The sequence below is a fragment of the Sceloporus undulatus genome, chromosome 2 (genome assembly GCF_019175285.1).
Source record: "Sceloporus undulatus isolate JIND9_A2432 ecotype Alabama chromosome 2, SceUnd_v1.1, whole genome shotgun sequence".
NCBI lineage: Eukaryota > Metazoa > Chordata > Lepidosauria > Squamata > Phrynosomatidae > Sceloporus > Sceloporus undulatus.
The window spans coordinates 234,941,250-234,966,161 of NC_056523.1; the positions used below are offsets into that span (position 1 = coordinate 234,941,250).

At 36.1% G+C, this 24,912-nt stretch overlaps 1 protein-coding gene across 5 annotated transcripts in view; it reads left to right on the forward strand.

The window, feature by feature from the left end:
- Positions 1-24,912, forward strand: part of ZDHHC21 (zinc finger DHHC-type palmitoyltransferase 21) — a 55,339-nt gene that overhangs the window by 18,257 nt on the left and 12,170 nt on the right. For all 5 annotated transcript variants that reach the window (XM_042454218.1, XM_042454216.1, XM_042454220.1 and 2 more), the window contains 4 exons: positions 884-982; positions 7,007-7,118; positions 8,260-8,398; positions 17,071-17,187. In XM_042454218.1, the coding sequence (XP_042310152.1) occupies positions 884-982; positions 7,007-7,118; positions 8,260-8,398; positions 17,071-17,187 (467 nt within the window). The remainder of the gene's footprint in view (positions 1-883; positions 983-7,006; positions 7,119-8,259; positions 8,399-17,070; positions 17,188-24,912) is intronic.

Consider the following 24,912-nt stretch of genomic DNA (forward strand, 5'->3'; position numbering starts at 1 on the left):
TGGTATCAAGACAGGAGATATAGGAAGTACTGTAGCAGACAGCATGGTAATATAAATGAGAAAAGTAAAAGATGGAAGATTTCAAGTGAGTTTGAGTGCAGAATAGATGGAATCAGAAAGTGACAGGGAAAGGAATACTCAGGGCTAGGAAATTGAGACCTCTAAGGCTGCTGTGACACTACATAATTAATGCAGTTTGACATGTCTTTAACTGTCATGGCTCCATCCTACAAAGTCCTGGCATTTGTAGTTTGTTGTGGCATCAGAACTCTTTGAGAGAGAGAAGGCTAAATATCTCACATAACTGCAATCCCAGAATTCCAATAATTCATTACATTTAAAGCAGTGTTGAACTGTATTAATTCTCCAGTGTAGATGCGGCCTAAAATTAATAGTAAGGATTAGAAATCAATGCTGATGCAGACTCTGTAATGAAAAACAAACTGTGGGGTGAAACCTACCACCTCTACGCCAGCTTGGGGGTGACGTCAGAGCGCAGAGTTTAGATGCCACCTGTTCTGACACTGCCCCAAAGCCGTTGTCAAGTGTAGATTCAAGATGTTTGAATGATCCTTTAAGAATAAATACCTCCTTTCACCCTGGCCTTGAATCCTTCCACCCATTTTTTCCAGCATCTTCCCAGACATGTACAAGTCTTGCTGATCCTGGCTAGCAGTGCTACGAATAATACTATCTGTGCCACTTGTGCTGTACATTGGCTACCCATAGATTGTGTAACAAGACTTGCTTTGCATTATTTTCATCCCTCTTTATTTGCTTCCAAACAGTAATGATGAGATGCTCTGGCTTGAACATTTCCCTCAGTAATCTGAGAAAGCTTGTTATTAGCAGTTTTCTGAATGGAAGTATATCTGTTTTACAGGTTATTACATATTTGCATTGTTCTGCATCATCTCACTACTTCGAGCCTCTGTAGCAGATCCAGGAAGACTACCTGAAAGCCCAAAGATACCAATTACAGGTACAAACATGGATGATACTATTCTTTATAGAATATTTTTTTTTCTTTTCATAAGAATGCAGGTTAAAAATTATATTTTTTCCATTTCAAACTGAATGGAAGCTATCTTTGTTACCCTGAAGGAACTATGTATATTTGAAAAGAGTAGGTAGTCACCCTTTTTGAGTCTCTAGAATCTCAGCTTTTTTGTATCATCAGTCCCAGGACTCATCTCAACAGTTTGTAAGAACTGGATTGGGGGGAATTGAACTGCAGTCTTTTCTGCTCTTTCATACATAGAATGGTACAGTAGCCTTGTTGGTCACATGGTAAATCCCAAAATCCATGCTGTGGGAATGTCTTTGTTAAGCCAACCAAGAAGGCACATAAAGGTATGCATGCTTTCACAGCCATCAGATCCTTTCATTATGCAAAAAACAAGCAGGGAGGCAATGATTTGATTGCAAACTCACATCTTCTGTATGTTGTTTGCACACACCCCTTCTGTTATGGGAAGCAGGGGCTGCTGGCTCAAAAAATACCACTATTCAGTTATTAGAATTTACCCTGTATAGTCCCTAGGCTTGCTGGGAACAGGAAAACTACTAAAAGACAATAAATATTAATTCTACATTATCAAAAATAAACAGTCCTTCTGAAAATGCAAAACCAGTACAAACCTCAAAAGCCCCTTTGGAAGTAGAGGGTAGAAAGCCCTTTGGCAAGCTCTACATTGTCAAGAGTGGGAAAGAGATGAGGTGCTAGATTAGGTACATAAAGTCAAATTTGATACCTTTATCTTTGTTTGGAAGGTATGAACCTTCAGAATATAAAAATCTTGATTAAGATGGTATAAAATACTCTTGCCCTAGTGTAGAGTCCCATTGCTCAACAGTCATAGCATATTCCAGTCATAACATCTTTTTTCCCTGCCTGCTTTATGCAAATAAAATAAAATACATTATATTTATTTGTTATACCTGTCCAGTCTGGATATTCAGGGTGTCTGGAGAAGCATCTTTCCCCCCCTATTTGTATCGCTTCTTCCCACACCATTAGCCACTGAGATGTTATTCCATGTGCCCCTGGTGTTTGAATGTAACATAAGTGTTACCATAAATAGATTTACTAGGGTGCTGACACCTGGATAGTGGAATTTTCTCTCTAAAGGGAATCACCATAACCAACTTCACTGAAATCTTTTGGCATCTGGTGTGCATATCTTCATTCTTCAATTCACATCATATACAGTCTGATGCTATTAATTAGTTGTTTTGGATTGATGGTTTTAAAATTAAATATTTTTCATTGAACTGTTTTTTCTATTTTATGTATTTATGTTATGATTTTATTTGTTACTGTAAACTTTTCTCTGGGGAGGGTACATTTGTGTGTGTGTGTGTGTGTGCATTTAAAAATTTAGAAGTGTAGCATACACCATTAATTCATGAACAAACATGCAAACAAACAGCCTGATATTTACTGGGATGATTTGTGTTTAATGAAAATCATAAAATATAATTGAACTGCATGCTTTAAGCTGCTCAGTTACAGTAGCAAATGACCACTAATAGTTGTAACTTCAGTCATAGACATATATTGTTCTTACCTTTTGTTCAACGTGGACTTATGTGATACATGCATAAGCTGCAAAATGGGTGACTAAAAGTTACTGGGCAAGATGAGATACTTCAGCAGCATGTTTCAGGTGGCGGTGATGTTGGTGGTGAGGAACAAGAATGTAGTATATGCTGGAATAAGAAATATAAATGGATTAAAGAAACTGTAAAACAAGAGGCAGAAAGATGAGATAGTAAGTGACTAGGTGTGGCATGCTAGACACATGGTAGGGAAGAATAAAATTAGAAAAGACTCTGGGAGCCATCTTAAATATTTCTAGAGCTATTTTATTGTTGTTGAGGAGAACAAAGTATGTTAGTCAGCTACTTAGGGTGTTACTGCAAAAGCATTTTATAAAGTTACTGTGTTTAAGATTTTGCACCATTGCCACTATAAATGGTTGAAAGTGACTTGGTTTTTGCATAATGACAGATGTAAATCATGTGTATTGAATTTTGAAATATAATACAGCAAAGAAGTCACTGATGGTTCTTCTTCCTGATGTGCCCATGCATTTATTTTCCCCAGTATTAGACTGAATTAAGAGTGTCAGGCTACTTTTTCCATTAACCATGCTGCAAAATAAAACTAAATGACTTTAGATCATGGATGTTAATTTGCTGTAATGATGTTGATCTAAACTTCACATTATCTTGGAGATGATTTTCATATCTTTGCTTTTATGGTGTGGTCTCATGCATTTGTTGCCTTCCTTAAATTACACTGGAAAACATGCATTCCAAGCCTTCTGTTAATGGTAACTCTCTTATTAAAGAGTAACACCTTTGTGACATTGGCTTTATAGGAACAGATTGAAAATCAGTTTCCCATCTGGCATTATTAGTAGTTTAATGATCTTGACTATTGGGTTTCCATATTGCCAATGTGCAAATGATGTCATTCTTCAACAAGATGAGAAACATGGCAGCTCTCAGAAGAAAGCATATACAAACTTATATAAACAAATTCAATTAGAATTATTTATTGCAATCTTTATAATTTTCTATAAATATTCTATTTAATTGAATTCTATATATGACTTTTATATAAAAGAGGCATTTATATAAGGTTGTTGCCTTATAACATTTCTATTCTGTGCAACATGCAGTCTTCTTGGGTTTTAATCCTATCATCCTATTGGTACAATGAGCAGAGAAAAAGTGAAATTTACAACCCCATATAATTTACTTTACAGGTTTCTTTCTCTCTTCAGGAATTTCCCATAACTGTTGTAGAGCTCCTAAAATAAGCCATGCACAGTAGAGACCTAAGCATCTTTGCTTCTGGAACTTGGTTGTGCTAGCCTCTTTACTGATAAGAACTTTCTTCATCATCCACACTGGGGAGATAATTCAGTTTAACTCCACCTTAACTGTCCTGGCTCAGTGCTGTGGAATTCTGGGAACTGTAGTGTCCTGAGACATTGAGCCTTCTCTGCCAGAGAGCTCTGGTGCCTCAGCAAACTAATTTATTATTATTATTATTATTATTATTATTATTATTATTATTATTATTATTTTAAAAATAAATTATTATTATTATTAATATTTTTAAAACATTTTTTGTTTCTTTTAATTATCATTATTATAATTATTCTCCATGCTTCCTAAAATACCAGCTACCTAAATTCAATCCACTCTCCTTCCCTTTGTAACAGTTGTCTTCTCTTACGTTGCATCTGCACTGGGGAGATAATCCGGTTTAACTCCACTTTCACTGTCCTGGCTCAGTGCTATGAAATTCTGGGAGCTGGAATTTGTTGCTTCCCCCAGCCTCCTGTTTCATTCCCTTCATCCCTCTTCCAAGCAACGGAAGCAATTGGGGCAAAACTGCAGCACAGCGTCATGGGAAATTTGCCTCTTTGGAGGTTTTGGGGGTTGTACCGGGAGGGAAGCAAAGTTGCATTCCACACCAGACCAATTTGGAGTGAAATCGATGTGAGCTTGAATGCGAATTCTGTGAATTCACTTTTGTACCGAAGTCACCAAAATGAAGAGTCACTTTGGAATCACCACGGAAGCGCCAAGGAAGGAGCTCCCATAGAAATGAATCTTGTCTAATAACACATTCACATTATGACGTGAATCCGCATAGTTAGACTCACACTCACGTCAGATCTGAGCTGCAAAATCTCCCAAAAGCTCTGTGTGATATACTCCATGGTCAAATAGTGGTCTGTTTTCTCAGATGCATGCAGAGAGCTGGTCCTGAGGAAGGACTTTTATAATCAGGCTATATGAATAGCCATAGAAATGCAAAACTTGTGGGTATGGTGATGAGGTGCCAAATTCAGTCTTAATGATAGTTGTTGAAGGACTAAGTCCTTTATTCCTCAACCACCATAGTTCCTGTGGCCATACCCACAGGTTTTGCATTTCTATAGCTATTCATATAAGTCTGAGTCTAAAGGTCCTTCCTGGGCACCAGTTCACACCACGTATCTGATGAAGTAGACCAAGTCTACAAAAGCTTATGCTACAATGTCTTTTGTTCAGTTGGTCTCAAAGATGTTACAAGATCCCTTTGATAGATTTAGAATGGTTAGAAGTAGATAGAGAGGAAGTAGATATGAGAATATGGAATATCTTTTTTTAAGAACTTTACTAGGAAAGAAATAAAAATTATTGGAAACCCACTTATGAAAAATATAATAGAAATATGGTATAAACATAAAAAGGAGTTAATGAATGAAGATTCAGTAATAACACCAATAATAATGGAAAAGAAATTTCCAAAGAACTTGAGAGGATTGTTACATAAGGAATTAAAGGAAAAGAAAATAGACAGAATAGAAGACTGGATAGATGTAAGAATAGAGAAAGGAAATATAAAAGAAATACTTACGGGAAAAAAAATTTCATGGTTTCACTATATGCAAATAGAACAATGGATTAAAAACTGGAGGAAAAGGAATGTAGAAAAGAAAAAGTATACACAATTTGAACAAATAGTTCAGAAAGGAAGAGAAATGGAAGAAAATGAGAACATAAAAGGAATTACTAGTAAAATTTACAAAATGTTGATAGAAAATAAAGGAGGAAAAATAAAAGAAAATATTTTAAAGGGACTATGGGAAGAAGAATTAGGATGTAAAATAAATGATAAGGAATGGGATAGAATTTGGAAACAAAGACACCTGAAAAATTTATCGGTTCGGATAAAAGAAAATTATTATAAGTTGATTTGGAATAGGTACCTGACTCCAGTGAGACTACATAATATTAATAAGAATAATTCAAAAAATTGTTGGAGAGGCTGCCTAGAAGTCGGGTCATATATGCATATATGGTGGCAATGTAAATATGTACAAAATTTTTTGGGATATTAGAAATAGAAAATGTTATGAATATAAAAATAGATAGAAGACCGAGTATAGTTTTGTTATCATTATATAACTCAGAGAAATGGAAAAAAGAAGAAAAAGATTTGATAACAAGTTTGCTTACAGCAGCGAGATTAATAATAGCAAGGTGTTGGAAAACGAAGATAGATGTAGAAGTGGAGGATTGGTACAAAGAAGTATGGAGATTAGCTATCAATGATAACTTGACATGTAAACTGAAAGTAAAAAAAGGACTATGGAAAAGAAATGACTTTCAGGGGATTTGGAAAGAATTTGTTGAGAAAGTACTGAGAAAAGAAGATGGAAGATTGCCTCCAGAAGAAGAACTGAAATTTTGGATGGAATATAAGGATGGAAATGGCTCAGGGAAGGGGGGCACTGAGGGGTATATAAAATAATTTGTTAAAATGTAATAGAATGTAGGGAGATATTTGTTTATGGAAAAACTATAAAAATTAAATAATAATAATAATAACAAGATCTCTTTGCATACTGATAATTTTCAGGGACCAAGACTATTGGAAGTCCCTGTGGATGTCTGTTACTATGGATCTAGATAAAATTCGGAAAAAGCCACCTTGAGGCTACTATCTTCCAGCCTCCGTCCTAAGAAGCTAAATTTGTCTCCCAGGACCTCTTAAGTGTTCCTGAGAAATTGCTGCTCAAAACACACTATCACCAGACTAATGTTAATGAAGTATAAAAATCAAATGTATATTTGGACATTTAGAAGCTAATTATACAGATACTTGTCCAGTTTGCCATGTGATGAACAACAGAAAGTGTTTTGATTAAGAATCTATATTGTTAAACATATTATGGTGGTCAAATAAAAGATTCAGTTTTGCTTTGTGCATAAGGTCTGCATTCTTTTGGGACTAACATAGTAATTAATTTTAAAAAATAGTGTGTTTTGAGTGATTTGGGGATAGGAATGAGAAACCTTTCTGCATGACATTGCTCTAATTTCCTCAGCAGCAATGCTGATAAGTCCAATGAAATATCCTGTCTGTTCTTAGAAAATATAGTAGTCATTCTGAAAATATGCTTTTATTACTTTGGTATTCATCTCCTCGTTTTAGAAAGAGACTTTTGGGAATTATGTAATAAATGTAATATGATGAGACCAAAGCGTTCCCACCACTGCAGCCGATGTGGACACTGTGTTAGGAGAATGGATCATCATTGTCCATGGTAAGATGAATCCAATTTATTCCTCATCATATCTTCTTTTGGTACATTGACTCCTAATTTAATCACTGTGACTCATGATGCTTTCCTAGTAGTCATATCATTATAAAGTTAATGCTATAAAGATCAAATGTTTACTGACAGAAAGATTAGAATAGTATGTGGCTTTGTGTTTTCAAGCATTTTCAACAGTTTATGGCTTTCTTTTTTAATCTGTCCTGGTTAAATGCTAGTACTGCAGCCACAAGCTTTCTGAGTTCGATCCTGCAGGTCCCCAAGGTCCACTCAACCTTCCATTCTTTTGTAGGTTGGTAAAATGGGTAACCAGCATGTTGGGGGCAATTGGCTTACACACTGTAAACTGCTTAGATAGTGCTAGTTCACTGATAAGCAGTATAGAATGTACTTGCTATTGCTATTGCTATGTTTCTAGTGAGCAAGAATAAAGACTCTTAGTTGATAAATGTCATTCATCTGTATAACAGTTTGGTTGTACAGTGCGCCCTTGCCTTATGCGGAGATCCGTTCCGGATCCCTCTATGTAAAGCAAATCATGTTTATGCTCGAGCCCCATTGAAAATAATGGGGCTTGTGCATGGTGTGTGGCGCGCTGCACACACCAAAGGCACACTGGTCTACGACTGACATCTTCAATTTATTTTCTCCTGTATGGTTTTTAACAGCTTGCCTGATGAAGAAGCCAGTGGAACTCTGAAATCTTTCAACATATATATTGTGCATTTGGTTGGCCCAATTTGGTGGGCTTTTGATGCCAGTTTTTACTAGTTGAGTGCGGAGGTAGTTGAGTGTTGTGCAATGGGTGAGTGGAAGATCTTCCTGCAAGTTGTGCAACTCAGGAGCTAGCATAACTAGGCTGACATATATTTACACCATGATAAAAATATATAGGATCTTGCCCTAAGAGTCACCTTGGCTCCATCTGTAAAATTACAAGATGGCTAGCAGAAGTAGATGACTGGAGACTACCAACAAGGACAATTGAGGGAACTGAAGTGTAAACAGAGCAATCTATCTTGATACCTGTACTTACTATGAAGTATCTTATTTCCACTTGTAAGTCATTGATTTGGATGTGCTAAAATTCATAAAGCACTGAAACTGCATTTTACCTTGTTTTTGGCAGGATTAATAACTGTGTTGGTGAAGATAACCACTGGCTGTTTTTGCAGTTGTGCTTCTACACAGAGCTCCTCAGTTCTTACACATTGCTACTTGATTTTTGCCACTGTTACTACTTTGAGCCACTGAAAAAAGTTAATTGGGTAAGAGAATTTTTGTCTTGAAAGAAATGAATGACTTAACACCTTTACAACCTATTTTATGAAAATGATTTTTGTGTTATCCCCGAATGCTAATGAGAAGTATAAATACAGAGTGACATTTTTAATATGTGTGAAGATCTTTCCATTATTTAGTAAATTATTTACATGCATTAATCAATAGGAAAACAAAATGCTTAAGTTGGAAAATATTAGTTCTTTCAAAAACATTTCAAAATTTCTAAAAAAAAAAAAGGTAGCTGAAGACATATGAAAACTGAGGGGAAACAGTCAGGTTTGATGTTATGGCTGCAGTCCGCAAGTCCATATGCTGAAATAGATGCCTGCTGATTTAAATTATGTTTTGAACCCAACAGACATGAAGTGAGGGCAGACACATTACACAGCAGACACAATTGTTTTAAATAAGATCTGTATTGGCAACAAAGTGGGTGTGCATGTCTATAAATACCCTGGCTACAATCATATAGGCCTAAATACCCTAAAGGTACCAGATCCCATCTGACCTTGGAAGCTAAGCAGAGACAACCCTAATTAGTACTTGGATGGGAGACCACCAAGGAATACCAGGTGCTGTAGGGTATATTTCAGAGGAAGGAACTGGCAAAACTATCTCTTAAGTATTCCTTCCCTTAGAAAATCCAATGAAATTCATGGGGCCACCATGAGTTAACAGGCGACTTGAAGGCACGGATGCATACACACTGTTAATAGGTGGTGTTTTTCCAGGGATGTCTATATAATAATAATAATAAGAAATAAGTGTGCATATTTCATCTACTGTATAATGTTTTGTCTGCACAGATGCCCTTGTCACATATTGTATCAGAAACTTCAACTGGCCCAAAGAGCTGCAGCCAGTGGTTAACTGGGGCTGGCTAGCTACAGTGAGCACCAGCTTTACTGACTGCTCATCTGTTTCCAGGCATAATTTAGTGTACTGATTTTACCTATAAAACCCTATATAGATCAGGTCAAGGCTATCTAAAGAACTGTCTCTCCCTGTGTGAGCTTGCCTGGGCTCTCAGATCTTTGGAGGAAACCCCTCTCAGTCCCATTGCCTTCCTAGGCACATTTGGTGGGAACGTGGGAGAAGTTCTTATCGGGTTTTGGAACTCACTCCCCAGGGAAGCTACTATGGCTTCCTCTTTGATGTCCTCTCATTGGTAAGTGAAAACCTTCCTATTCTGACAGGCTTTCAGGAATGGACTGCAAGGATTTTTGACGGTGTTTTCCTTTACTGCATTTTCTCTTTTTGGCTCTTAATGGATTTGTAGCAGCCCCAATTTATCAATCTGGTTGAAGCTCTTTGGACCAGTTGAAGTTTCGTGAGGAGGCCTCTGCCATTGCAGCAAGCCAAGAGAAGGTCTCTCAGCCCTCTCCTTTGCTGCGGTGGTGGAGGTCTCCTCATGAAGAAACCTTCTTCACCACAGGAAGACAGGAGAGGGTCACTTGGTCCTTTCCTTTGCTGCAGTAGCAGCGGTCTCCTTGGGAGGAGGCCTTCACCACTGCTGCAGTACAGAAGGGGCACCGCAGAAGGAGGCCTAACCAAGTGTGGACTCACATCCTATACCTTCCTAGTGACACCACTGGCAACAGCAGTAGTAGCTGGACAGAGTGGTGTTTGCCCTTCGTTTACTGTCCTGGGAAGGTCTTCCTGGGGCTTTCTGTCCTGGCAGAAAGTGCTAGAATGTCTTAAGTCCAACTGGACTCTTGCTTTCATTTCTTGCTTTTTAGACAGTTATATGCAGTATAAATAAACTAAAACAGGAATAGGTGGTTTAGAAAAACAGGAATAGCTGATTTACAAAATATGATGGAATTATTAAACAGGAAGACATTGGGTTGTAACTAATGGTTACTTTGGCTTAATCGAAGGTAAAAACCAGGCTGTTTTAGTGGGTGGGGGTATTGGAGCACCCAGTTTCCTTTACCAACTCGGCCTTCCAAAACTGCTTATGAGGGTTGAGGGATCACTGAAACATAATGGGATTCAACACAGAAAGCAGGAGGAATTAAGGAGGGATTACTGCCAACTTTAAGAGTTCAGGTCTTCAGTTCAACTTAAGTTAGGCATACCAGTTTAAGAGATCTTGCCACACCATTAACTACAATCCAATATGTAGGATCTCTCATATATGGAGACCTATAAACATGTTGTAAGGAATAACTCTCCTGAATTCTCAGAGGCCACAGTATTCCCCAGCTAGTAATATATTTTGCTTTACAGATCAGCTCCTTTGCAGGTACTCATATTGTATAACAAAGTACTAGACAGATATAGTGCACAATAAATAGTTCACATCTAATGTAAACATGGCACATAAAATAAAAACATTAAATAATAGAATCTCTTTATCCTCCTTCCTCCCTTTACCTTTGTCTCAGGATTTGGAAAAAAAAAATCTTTTTGGAAAACTTCACATTTTCATCTCTTTGCCCTGGTTAAATTTGGAAGAGTTAGATGGAATTCTCTTGCACACCACATCTGGTCTACAGAAATCCTGTTAGCTATTCCTATTTTAGTTTATTTATACTGCATAACTCTTTAACTACCCTCACCTTCCCAAGTTCCAAAGTACAGATCTATAGAATTATCATTATTTTTCATTTTTGCTTTGACATTTTGGCAGTTGTTCCTCTGGTGACAACACATGCTGGAGACTAGTACATGGTGGTGGAGGTGATTGTTATTATCCCAGTCAAGCTGGCTTACACAGAGAGAAATTCACATCATTAAAAACATTCACAGGTTAAAATATAATTAATGAGAATATAAAAGCATATCAGTTGTAAAGATCTAGTAAGCTCTTTATTTTCTTCATTAATGATTGGCTATCTAAAATATAAATAAAGAAACAAACAGTAGGTGTTTGTCTTTTTCAGTCTTAATATCTAACTTTGGACTATTAAAAAGTATTTAATGGTTTCCTTTATACAGTATAACATTTTCAAATGAGAAATATTTTCCAGTCTTTTGGCCTCTAATGACACAGTTCAATCATATCCAAGTTAATAGCGGGAAACTATAGCTCATTAGAGAGTTCATGATTTAATTGAAGAAGTTGGCAACATCACCTTTTTGGATTAAAATGCTCAGAAAAGCCCTATATATGTTGGCTAGGGTGCTTCCAAGAGCTGTAGGACAAAGAAGTACATTTTTCCAAGCTCTATTTAATTGTGATGTGTGTGACGGGAGGAGTAAAGAGACTGCTGAATACTGTACTACGAAAAGCCTTGTTCATTGCATTAAACTGAAGTATGACTACCCAAACACCGTAATTGTGTCCTATTACTATTTAAAAACATTATACTGAACTATTTAAATTGGTTTTAATATAAGAGGAAATGTATTTTTTCCAAAATTTTGAACATTGTTTCAAAAATGTATTTTTTACATGTATTTTTGATAGGTTTTCCTTAGGATGGCTATAAGTAAAAAATTTACATGAAGAGACACAACATCTCATCAAATATGAAGTCTTTCTTTTTTAAAAGAAGAAACTGTCCAATGTTTACATGTCATTTTTGAGAAAAATGTGTGTTATTCGAGATCTTAACATATACATATTTATAGTGTTCTCTCTAGTGGATATAGTCCAGTGTTCCTTCTAATGGATATAGAAGCAATTACTACAGAATACTTTTAATATGAATGCCTAAATAGGTAATCCAAACCCTGCATTTGAGTGATTATTGAGAAGCTGAATCATGTGATGGCTACATTTTATTTGCTTAGTAGTTACCAAAGGGCCGAAATGACAGATTCCGGTATTTGTATAAGTCACTTTAATTAAAAAAAAATTACAGCTTTGGTATTTTGGCTTGTTTACATTTGCAAATGATTTGATTCAGATTATTTGATATCTGTTTTTTAAAAATCTGCAGAACTTGTAGCTGAGTGAAGAAAGAGAAAATTAAATTTAATTTGGGAATGCAGCCAGATTTACAGCTTTAGAAACAACATTAGTCGACATTTGGCTGATGTGTGCTGTGAAGCTGAGTATTTGATGTCCTCCATAACTGTGTGCCACCCAGTTACTCACTCTGCCCTTAGGCAATAATAGAAACTGCAAGCAAAATCAATTTAATCTTTCTCTGAAAGTTATGTACTGTGGAAGCTCAAGACAAAAGCTCAGTGTATTTTCATACATGTTGATCTTCAGCATTTGCACCAGCATGCTTGTGTGCATGGATAAATGTGACAGGAAGATGCATAGGTGCAGTAACTGTCACAGTTCTGCTTATCTCTTAGCGTAGTTTATGGGATCTTACTCCTGATTACATTTTTTGTAGTCAAAAAATTTGGTTTATGCCAGACCTGCACAACTTGGCAGGAGGTAAGGGCCAAAATTAAAATAGGTTAAACTTCTTCAGGCTGCAGATAGGTTTTAATTAAACATTAATTAATAATATTAATTAATATTAATTATGTCATCTTCCTCCTCTCCTTGGCCCTCTCCTCAGGAGAAAGCCAAGCAGCAAAGGAGCCTTGACTGCTCTTCTCTTCCTCTGCTCAGCCTTCCTCCTCTGCTGCCCAGTTTTCTCAGGATAAAGCCAGGCAAAAGGAGGAGCCTTGCAGGGTGAGCATTTGCCCGTCTTCCTCCACCATTAGTCCTTCTCCTTGGGAGAAAGCCAAGTAGCAGAGGAGCTTTGCAGAGTGAGTGCTCCCTGTCCTCCTCTTCTGCTGCTGCCTGGCCTTCTCCTCAGGACAAAGCAAGGCGGTGGACGAGGCTTGTAAGGAGAGCGTTCACCCTTCCTCATCCTCTTCCGCATGGTCCTCTCCTCAGGAGGAGGCAGAGTGCCAAAGGAGCCTTGAAGTCATTCCACATCCTTGTGAGCCACCCAAAATCCTTTGGCGGGCCACATGTGGCCTCCCGGGCCATATGTTGTACAAGCCTGGTTTATGCACATCAAACATTAAAATTGTATGAACATCTAATATACAAAAAAGTAATTTTAAAATGACTTTAAAAATAAAAAATTTAAAAATGTAAAGAAGTAATTTTAAAATTCTGTCTTAAAGATGAGCTTTTAAAGCATATTTCTCTCCATACCATGTTCTGTCTAAACGAAAGTATAGTATATGTATATGACTCTTCAATATATTACACACACACACTGCATATGTAATTACAAAAAGGTAATTTTAAAATTCTCACTTAAAAACTAACTTTTAAAACACATTTCTCTCCACACTTTGTGCTCTCATCTGTACGAAAGTATAGTATATGTATATGACTTTTCAATATACTATATATGTGAATACACTTCATATGTAATTACAAAAAAGTAATTTTAAAAGTATTACTTATAAACTTAACTTTTAAAACACATTTCTCTCCGCATCTTGTTCTCTCATTTATACAAGAGTATATGTTATCTATTATGTATATGATCTATCAATACACTGTTAAAGGCATCTGTTGTTTTTAGGAGGTATTAAGCAATATTCAGTTTAATGAAAACAATAATTATTTATATGATCTACAAGAACCAACAATTGAGGGACAAAAGCTAGCTACTGAAATCTGTAGCTCTTGCTCCTTCGTTTGCTTGGGAGACTGCAGATATTGTAGCTGTTTGTCCAGTAGGAGGAGCAGTATTACTGCAAGAGATGGCTTCAAAGAAGGTGCATAGAGCTATTAAGACATGGTTGGTTTTGTACATTAGCTTCTGTCAGAAAGATTATTTATTTTATATCTGGTGGCTATAATTTTTCACTAGGAGTAATAGACTTTCTGGGAAGTATAAAAACATTGTAGGTGGCCAATATAGAGCAAAAGAAGCTAAGCAATGTCTCAGTCTCCACATATTCCATACCATGTTGAATTTAGCTTAAATATTAGTGAAATAAGAACATACAAAGCTACTCTGGCAGCTGATTTTTAGGGTGTTGGTTTTGACCGATAAAGTCCTGTGTGGCTTGGGTCCAGCTTGTATGAAGAGCCATATTTTCCTACATACACCTTCTGGGACCTTGGGATCTTTTAGTGCTTTCACCATCACAAGAATGTTTGATGGAGATGTGAGAGAGGGCCTTCTCAAGGCTTGTTTCCAGATTGTGAAATTTGCTTTCAAGCTGGCAGCCACCCTGTTCTCTTTCTTTTAGTTTAACTGGAGATGGGTTCTGCTGTGGCTAGGTGATGGAATTTTAACTTTTTAAAAGCAAATAATGTTTGTTGTATCTCTAACCTTTTCTAGATACCAAGGTGGTTGGAGGTGAAATTTAATTTGTCATCTCTCTCTATGAGTATGTGAACTTCATTACCGTTTAAAAGCACTGAAAAGTATGTTGTCTTAAATTAAGTTGAAAGTGATGAGCAAGTACAGTCGACCCTCCATATCTACAGATTCTTTATCCACGGATTCATCGATCCACAGCTTGAAAATATTCCAAAAAGATATAAATTCCAAAAAGCCAACCTTGATTTTGCCATTTTATATAAGGCGCACAATTTCACTATGCCATTTAATGGAACTTGAGCATCCACAGATTTTGATATCCATGGGGGTCCTGGAACCAAAGTCCAGCAGATACCAAGGGCCCACTGTAGTTAAAAAGAATTTATTCAGTAGGATCACAATAATTTCTTAATGTTAAGTTCCATAACAAGATAAGAAGGAAGGCTCTAACATTTCTGAACCCAACTCTGACAGTGAATTCCAGCATTACTTTCCCCCACAAAAGAACACATGGGAATGGTAGCTCTTGTATCCATTTCCCAGAGAACGTGAGTCAGATATATGTGTTTGCATGCTCATGTGTGCATGTAAGCATACTGAAACACTGTGTGCTTTATTTGAAGAATGCAAGAAGTATCCAGTGACTTAAAGGCAGCATTAAGGGAAGGAAGAACAGGATGACTGAATGGATTCTACTCTACTTTTCAAAGACAATTACAAGTTTTTGCATTATTTCTGGGTATGAATGTAAAGCAAAGGAATAATGGAAGTGTGTATGTGTTTGGTATATTCATATATATGTCTCTTTGTCTAAAAATATACTTTGGAATGAATGCTAGATTAAGAGGTACAAACTGATGTTCACATTCTTGCGTAATTATGCACAGCTTGGAGTGTGTGTATGTGTGGATTTTAGGACTACAAATCCTAAAATTTGCTAGCCACAGAGTGACTAGGGGCTTCTGGTAAGTGCTGCTGCTCTGAGGATCTCCCTCAAAGTTGGGAGGAAGGCATCAAAGTTGGCCCTGTGTTTACCATGGCAAGTGGAGACACTGAAGCCTACAACCAACACTTTAAAAAAAACAACAGCATTAAAGTACACATCTTGTTTTGATGATGCAGGGAAACTGGGAAGTGGTTTGAAGTTTAAGGATTTATGTTGTATGAGAGTTGGGAGTAAATGATTGCGCAAAAGTGCACAGTGTGGAAAGTGAATAGGAATTTGGAAATGGCCTGATGCATAGGCTTGTTCTTGTTCTTGATTTATCACTGATGTCAATTACGTTTCTAATTGACTTGGCTGAATGGTTTGAAAAGCAAGTTGTTGAGTGTATACATTCAGTTGTAGCAGTTTTCTTCAGAGTTTGTTTTCTAGCTGTTGGACTACATGATGGTGTTTGCGGACTGTGGCCCTGTACACACTGGCCATTAAGGCTGGCATGGGGCGGAGTCGAAGCGTAGCATCCTCACGACGCATGCCCCACTCCACCCCCCTGGGCGCCCTGATGCTGCACGCTGTTCCACATGCACAGCCTCGCACAGGGCAGAGACAAACCTCAATGGAGGGTGTGTGTGTGTGTGTGTGTGTTGCTAATGGAGTTTAAATTTCATTTCTTGGAGTTTATGACTCGTTGTCCTCCAGAGCCCAAGGAGGAGTAATGGCCTCTGCTGAACTGAAAACATCTATAACAACATCTTGACAAAATGCAGGCCTATGACTCCAACATCGTCATTTTTATTTCTTTTTCCTGTTTTATTTTTAACACATTTGCCTGAGGAAGCAGCCAGTGGAGCTCTGAAAGTTTGCATCATGTATTTTATGCATTTTGGTTGGCAAATAAAGGTATTGCTGTTTTGCGGATTTTAGATGTTATTTTACTTTGCTGTATGGCCAACACAACTACCACTGGATATGTTTTCTGGTATAGCAAAGGTGATGGTTTACCGCTATCAGTAGGAAGAACTGGGCCTTCAAAATGCCACCTTTATTTATCATACATATTTGCAATCTAAAGGCTAAACATTGTTCATGTTCATTGGACAGTTTATTTGTTGCTGTTGTGTTGTTTGACTTTAACTTGTTTCCGACTTACATGACCCTTAGGGTTTTCTTGGGAAGTTTCTTTAGAGAGGGTTTGCCACTGCCATCCTCTGAGGCTAAGAGACTGTGACTTGCCCAATATAACCCAGTGGGTTTTCATGGCTGATCTGGAATTTGAACCCTGCTTTCCAGAACCATAGTCCCATGCTCAAACCACTACATAGGGCAGCTCTCAGTTTATTAGCTATACATTATTAGCAGGTTTTATCTGAGAGTAAAAGCTCTCTACCAAAAATACAAACCTTGTTTTAGTTGTGTTTGCTATGGCTAAATATTTCTTCTTGATATTTTATGTTTTAGAAACTCTTTTTTTTCTCCTTAAAGGGAAGAAAAACTAAACTTCTTTTATATTTCCCTTTGCTTATAGGATCTCTTTGTTTTTAGACATGAACTCGCCTTGACACGAATATCTACCTTTATGGGTTTAATAATGCTGGTTGGAATTAGTGGACTTTTTTATACCCAATTAGTTGGTATATGTAATGTAAGTATACTGTATCATTCTTTCCTTGTTTTCTTGCCCATTGTTGTTTAGTTGCTTAAATGTGTATTAACTACTGAATAATGAGTAAAACTCATGTTATCTGTCAGGCACATTCCAAAAGAACTACAGAAGTGTAACTTCATTCCATTAAACCACAACAGAAGTTTGGTAAATCAATACTTATGTAAATCCCATTGATTCAGTGGGTCTGTTCTAGTTAGGAGTATCAGTTGGATTTAGGCTAGAATATTCAAGGCAAGGAACAAAGAAACAAGTATGAGAATTTGATGAACACTCAGAGCATTACCAGAGAAGATGCCATGAAATGTGTGATTATTTTACTGCATTTTTAAGTGATAAAAGCTGGTGGAGTGCAAGGGATTGTGCTGATTTTAATCAGAATTTTACAGCATTAGGTGATGGGGAAAATAGCAGTTTCGCTCCTGTTTGCCAGGAAAATGGCATGAGTGGAAGCTTGCACCCGCCTCAGTACCACAAACCTGATCTGAATTGGCAGCTGCATTTGCCATTTACAAAATTAAACAAGTTCAGGAAATTGAACCAGGAATCTCCCCCCATCTTGTCTGGTTTCACTATTTTTAATAATGGAAATAGACCAAAGCTGGCAATTTTTAAGGTAATGGTGGTGGTTTTTGAGTTATATGATTTTTTAAATAATCAATGGGAGCTTTTTGAAGAAAGATACATGGGAAAGCTCCTTTGTAAAAAAAACTGAAAAGAAGAAAGAAATGAAGCAATGACTTAGAAATGACTTAGAAGAAGCTTGGGAAAGCATCCAGGCAAAGGGGAGGCATATGCTAAAGAACGGAAATGGAAGAGCATCTGACAGTATGAGCACAAATAGTTTGAGATGAGAAAAGGAAGGTATGGAGGAAGAAAATTATTTGGAGCTTTAAAAAATATGGTAGACTGAATGAAATGTAGAAGCCATTAAGAAAACCTTATAAAGAGGTATTGTGATCATATTGTCAAGGAATTGATCACATTATGAAGAGAAACCAGCTAAAAGGTGAGGGAAAGAATATCAGTGACATTACATTACAGTTATTACAATGGAACAATATGAGCACTTGAATATCAGTGACAATACATTATAGTTATTACAATGGAACAATATGAGCACTTGAACCTCTATCAAATTAAGAAGGATTATACTATATATATATATATATATATATACGGCTTTTGGAATAGGACTGCATTGATAGAATTATAACTATGATATAAAAGTGTTTTACAGGCAACGTGCAGCTCTCTCACTGCATTAGTTCTACTGGCTGCCAAACTCTTTGTGGGCACAATTCAAGGTGGTAGTTATGACTTATAAAGCTCTATATGGCTTTGGCTCAGGCTATCTAACAGACTACATCCACTCAGATGAGCCTAGCTGGACCATGAGATGCTCAGGAAATGTCCTTCTTTCAATCCCACCCCTTTCACAGGCGTGATTAGTGGAGACACATGGTAGGGCTCCTAGGCTTTCAACTGCCTTCCAAGGGAGGTTAGAATGGTCCCCTTCTTACTGTCTTTATTTTTAGTCTAACAGACGCTGGAGAACTGAAGGTTTTTTTGTTATTTTAAAGGAAGGGCTTTTAAAGAGGGTGCTGTACTGTTTCAGTTGTGCTATTTTCAGTGATCTGAAAGAAATACTTGCCTTTCTTGAAGTATTTCCTCTGATAGTCAGCAAAACACAGCCAGATAAGAAATTGCTAATACTTTTTGAATTTGTTTGGCTAATGGCAAAGCCTAGTGACAGATAAGAAGAATGTCTCTTAAGAAGAACCACCTTTCACATCATCTTCTGACTCTTTTACCAAATGTATTTTATTGACATTGCTGTACCAGCATCTTAACTTGCTCTTCACATGGTATAGTGAAAGATGCATTTCTTAGTTGTTGTTTTTGTATGCCCTACATAGACAATAAAAAACAATTTGACACCTGAAAACCATATTGAGTGTAGAGAAAATTATTTGTAATTAAGGCTATGCATGTGGCTATCACCTGAATTTGTCAGGATCAGCCTGAAACTCTGGAGGAGAATGGGGAAACTTATCTGAGTTGTACTGAGTTCCTTGATCTCTTCCTTAGAAATTTTGTCTAGGAAATAATCCAAGCAGCTTTTAATAATGGTTTTCTTCATACTGTTTCTTCATACATTCCCAATAAATTATATAGTTGTATTACATCTTGACCTCTGTTCCAACATACAATATATAAACTTAGTTTTTAAGCAAAATTATTTCACCCTACCCTTCTCTCTCTTAATCTGCTTGTTTGCTTAACCATGGACATCACATCCTATACTCAAATTAACAACCGATGCAGAGGAGGATTCTTTTTTCCACTTAAAGTATAAGCGATTGTTCTTGCTGTTTACTTATATAGTACCATTCATGTACATGGTGCTTTGCAGAATAAGATATACATAACTGTTCCAATAATATAAAATACAAAAATACAATGCACGGGGGAGGAGGGGGACCCAAACATAACGCAGAATAAAACAAAATGGTCAGTACAGGTAATCAAATATACTAAAGATATAAAGCAATATAAGTAATGTATTAGCTTCAGGTATAAGTAATTTAGCAGCAGTTACTACATAAATCATCATTTCAATATCCTCTGGAAGCATTGCTTTTTTAAAAATAATATTACTATTGGATTCAGACTGAATATGTATGTAAAATTAGCTGTTTTTAAAAAACAGTTGAAAACATACCTTTTCCGGCTGGCCTTCCCACCTTAATTTGTCTATTTATTTTCCTGCCCCCTTCTCCCTTTTCCCTTTTGACCCTGGATCGATGTTTCATTCTCATTTCTTTTTGCCCCTGACATGTGTATTTTCCTATTTTATTGTTTTCCTGTTCCTGTTTTTTGTAGTAATGTTTTTAATTGTTATATTGGATTTTAACCTTGTATTGTAATGTTTTTATAAATCTTGTAAGCCGCCCTGATCATATTCATGGAAGTTCGGGGTATAAATAAAATTTATTATTATTATTATTATTAAATAATATTCAGAAATACTAACCGAAGAGGCTTACCTCTTACTTGTTCTCAAAACTAGATTCCCCCCCGACACTTTTTACCATGTAGACAGACTCTCCAGCTTTTAAGTAAATATCACCCTATTTGTTCCCCTGTGGAACCACCAAAATCCAGCTGATGGCAGAATGACAGCTTTTCAGCTGCTTTAAAATGCCTAGTGTGAAAAGAACCCAAATCAACATTTTGAAGGTATACTTATTTTATACTTGGAAGACTCCAAAGTTTCACTGTTACAATAGCCATAGTACTCAAAAGAAGTGTTTTGGTGTTAACATACCATTTAAATAAGGCAGTTATAAAAAATAAATATATTAGCAACTGATTCATTTCAGGAAAATAGTCCCCCCCACATCTGAATTTGATCTGGCAGTACTCCAGGAGAGCTAGTGACTGCCTGTTTCTTTCCTTTGTGTTTTTGTTGTTAAGATCCCTTGACCTGTCTGTGCCAAATCTCATGCTGTGGAAACAAGCTGGAACATCCTCCAACTGTCATCTCATAGTAGTGAAAAACTTGAAATGGGGTCCAGTTGCTTCTGATTTTAAGCAATCGTGATTTAAGGACTTTGAATTAAAAAAAAATTTCTAGTAGGCTAACTTTGATAACATTTCCTAGCCTACCCTTATTTATACATGTTCCTGATCACTCAACTGTGCTGTAATTTTGTATGAAAATGGCATTTATTACTTAGTGGAGACTCCATGCACTCTAATAATATGAAGTATCTGAGTGATGCATGGTGACATGCATTTATATAATCTCTTCATATGGATTGTACAGTATATTTTCTGGAGTCAAAATTAATATAGTGTTTGGTGTTGTTTATTACTGTTGATTTAACCATATTTTTGAATACTGAAATTACTTCTTATCATCCTTTGTATGGCTCTTTATTTGGTTAGCCACTTGTCTGGAGCATTTGACCATTTCTTCCTCGGTACAAATGGAAAATCCAGCTTTCCAGTGGCTGCTGGAAGGTAACAGGATAATCGCTTAAGCAGTGATCCTCTGATGTCATTGTGGGAGTCCAGTAAAAGCGGATTATCTGTGACCCAGATAAAATAATTAGAAATTACTTGGACACTTACAAATAACTGATCTACTAATCTCATTTCCAAAGTTAAAAAAGGTCTGTCTCTCAACATAACACTACCAGATGTTTTAGCTGAACTGCATCCTTTGAAGAGACTAATCTGAAGCCTAATTTTAAGGATTACCTTTGATTGTTTTTATCTAAAATTTTAAACAGGATACATTTTTATTTTTCCATATGTTCTTACAAATAATTAACAAGTTAAAAGATTTTTCAATTTTTTTAAACCTCACTTCCCAATATATCATTCAATGAAAAACACAAACATAAGAACGTCATTATAAAGTGTTTTGCTTTTTGTACTGTTTACACTGTAATTTGTAGTGGTCCATCTGCTGAAATATTTCCTGTTACATTGCCATAATTTTGTTTAATAGGTGTTCAAATGAGTGTGCATTGACATTAGTAATTTGATTAATGCTACCAGGCTTCCCTGTTAATTTTATTTTAAAGCAGCATGTGATGGCACTGTTGAATAGTTGACTGTGGAGATAACAAAACTTACTTTGTTTAAACGAATAAGAAAGGGGAAAGTATTTATTTATTTTTTCCGTTTATATGCTGTCTTTCTCTCGGAGTGGGACCAAAGGCAGCTCACAAATAGAATAAATTATAACCTAAGAATAAAATTACAATATAATAAATATAATCAGTGAGTGTGTGTGTGTGTGTGTGTGTGTGTATATATATATATATATAGAGAGAGAGAGAGAGATTGCAAGAGAGTCCCAATTATATGCCTTACAGGAGACAGTTGAAATGAGATTTTTTCAGACCTTACTGTCTCTGTCAGTTCCCTGAGTTCTGGGAGATTTATTATTATTATTATTATTATTATTATTATTATTATTATTATTATTATTATTATTATTTCATTCATTTATATCACTCCTTTTAGGGAAACTCTGGCGTATGCTATGAAAGTCAGCTCCCACTAACCTGTAGGAGAATAACTGGATTGAACCCACAGTGTGTATTTTATTACTGTAAAATCTTTCTTGTGTTTGATAGGCACTTTTTAAAAAGAGCTGCATTCTGAACTTACACTTAGGCTAGAAAATGATTTTGTCATCAGAGTTCTTTTTTTTTTTAATGAAAGCAAAATTGTTTAATTTTTTAAAAGTTACGTATTTACCGATTTGCCAAAGCAAAATGAATTATCTGATAGATGTGAAAGAGTCATCGTATAATGCAAAGCATAGTCACTGTTATCAGTTTCATGAAGTGAATGGGAGTTCGATAAATTGTTGTTGTGTACTTTCAAATCGTTTCTGATTTATAGTGGCCCTATGGCAAACCTATCATTGCGTTTTCTGGGGCTGAGTGTGTGTGACTTGCCCAAGGTCACTGAGTTGGTTTCTGTGGTCAAATGGGGAATTGAACTGTGATCTCCAGCATCATAGGCCCATGCTCAAACCACTACATCATGTCGGCTCTCTAGATTAAATTATGCATTAATAATTCCAGGATATTGGATCTTTTTTGTTCTGCACTCGATTTCTATAATTACCCACTTTATTTGAGTGAAACGGGACTGGCAGAGTTTGGTGATTCAATTCAATGAATGGGGCAGCCTTCATACACAGGGGCTCATCTCATTGCTCAATCTGATATTGAGCACCTGCCAAAGGCTGGGGAGTTGTATTGGTCCCTTACAGGATCCTGGAAAGCTACGTCCCGCAACATTTTCCCTACCCTAGATTTTTACAATAGTTACAAAATTTTATTTATATTACAGTCGTTACACAAATTACAATCACAGTAGTGGTGTCTTCAGCTGACTGTGTAAAGGCCAAGTAGTTTTATCCTCAAAATCAGGGTAGGGAAGGTTGTGGCCCATAGATTAACCCACTTTGCAGACTGCAACTTTCGCAGATTCTCCATTTATTTTTGATTCAAAACTTCCACAAAACACAGCAGTTTTGCCTTGTCCTCCAAGACCAACATGTAGATCAGAAGCCTAACTTCTCCCCAAATATTGCAAAAACAAAATGGAAGTTACATGATATCACTTCCAGTTTAACCGCATTTGCTAGTATGGCCCTTGGGAATGCGGGAGTGGAGCGAGGATACCCCTGCCCCCTCTACAGTTTTCTGTCTCTTTTCTAAAAGCGCTCTTGCTGCATACTTCATTTTTTAAAAAATCATGTTGATGTCAGCAGACTATTTTGGGGATCAGATTGTAGTATTTAAATTTAATTTTCTTATATTTTATTTGGTAGAGCATTGTAATATGAAAGCAAATATGCTCAAAGATTGGTTTTAAATTATTTAAAATGTTGAATAATGTATGACATGTCAAAAAAAATTTAAGGGTGAAGACTCACCTTTGCATAAAACAACAACATGAAGAAGCTTTTATTACTGTTAACAAACCATAAGGCAAAACAACGACAACATAAAAACAACCAAAGCACCCCAACAGTTATATACATCTTATACACCTATACACAAAAGTGTGAACACTGCATATTGGAAAGTAAGAGAAAACCATATTAAAATAAAATAGTGGGGTATAATTAAATGCAAATAAATGCATTTTAAAATCAGCTTAGTAAAATGTGTTTAAAATTCATGACAAAACATATGATTGAAACAGATGAAATATTTGGTCCATATATGTATTATAAAATATAAATATATATATATATATAAATGGTATATTAAAATATATATTTAAACTGTGCAGCCAAAGTAAGCAGACTTTTGATATCCCTCCTACTTTTGGGGCTATGACTCCCATTTAGCACCTTATATAATTTGGACCAGAAAGGCCATCCTTAAATTATTAATGTTTATGGAACATGGCCCTTTTAAGTTTTGGCTGCAGAAATAAAGGACTTTGCAACTTCTTCTGTTACTTTTTTTCCAGTATCTTCCAGCAAATATATAAGATACCATTCTAAAGCTCTACCTGGGAACTTACTTAAAAGAGGTGTAACCAGTCATTTTTATAAAATGTACAGAAAAAGAGTATATGGGATAAAGATTCTACTAGTCCCTATCCACAAAGGCATAGGGTTAAAAAGCTAAATACTTTAAAGAACTAAGACAATGGGCAAACTAGGGAAGGCCGGTTGAGAAGAATCAGAAACCAGTATCTGGAAATCATGATGATCCTTTACATAAATCATAAGATCCTAATATCATACAGTGTTGATCACTTACTATATAATATTTACCAGTTTCATATAACAAAATCACTTCACAACTTCTATAATGTAACATTCGTTTTCTATCAACAAATAAATATCTTATTATAATTAAGCAAAATATTTTAATATGATTATTTAGATAATCTAATAAATACTGTCTTGATTAATTTAATAATTAGGGCTTTACTTGTTTTTTTCAAACATGCTTGAAATGTAATCAAAGGCAGTATTAATCCTGATAATTAAGTTTTACCAAAGAAACAATCAGGATCAAAGTAGGATGTCAATGTTTCTTCTGATACAATCATTGTCAGCACCTGCATATATTAAAATACAATATAATCATGTTGTGTAAGTTTTTGTGTGGGGGTCCGATATCTAATTGGTTCTGTATTTTTATTCAC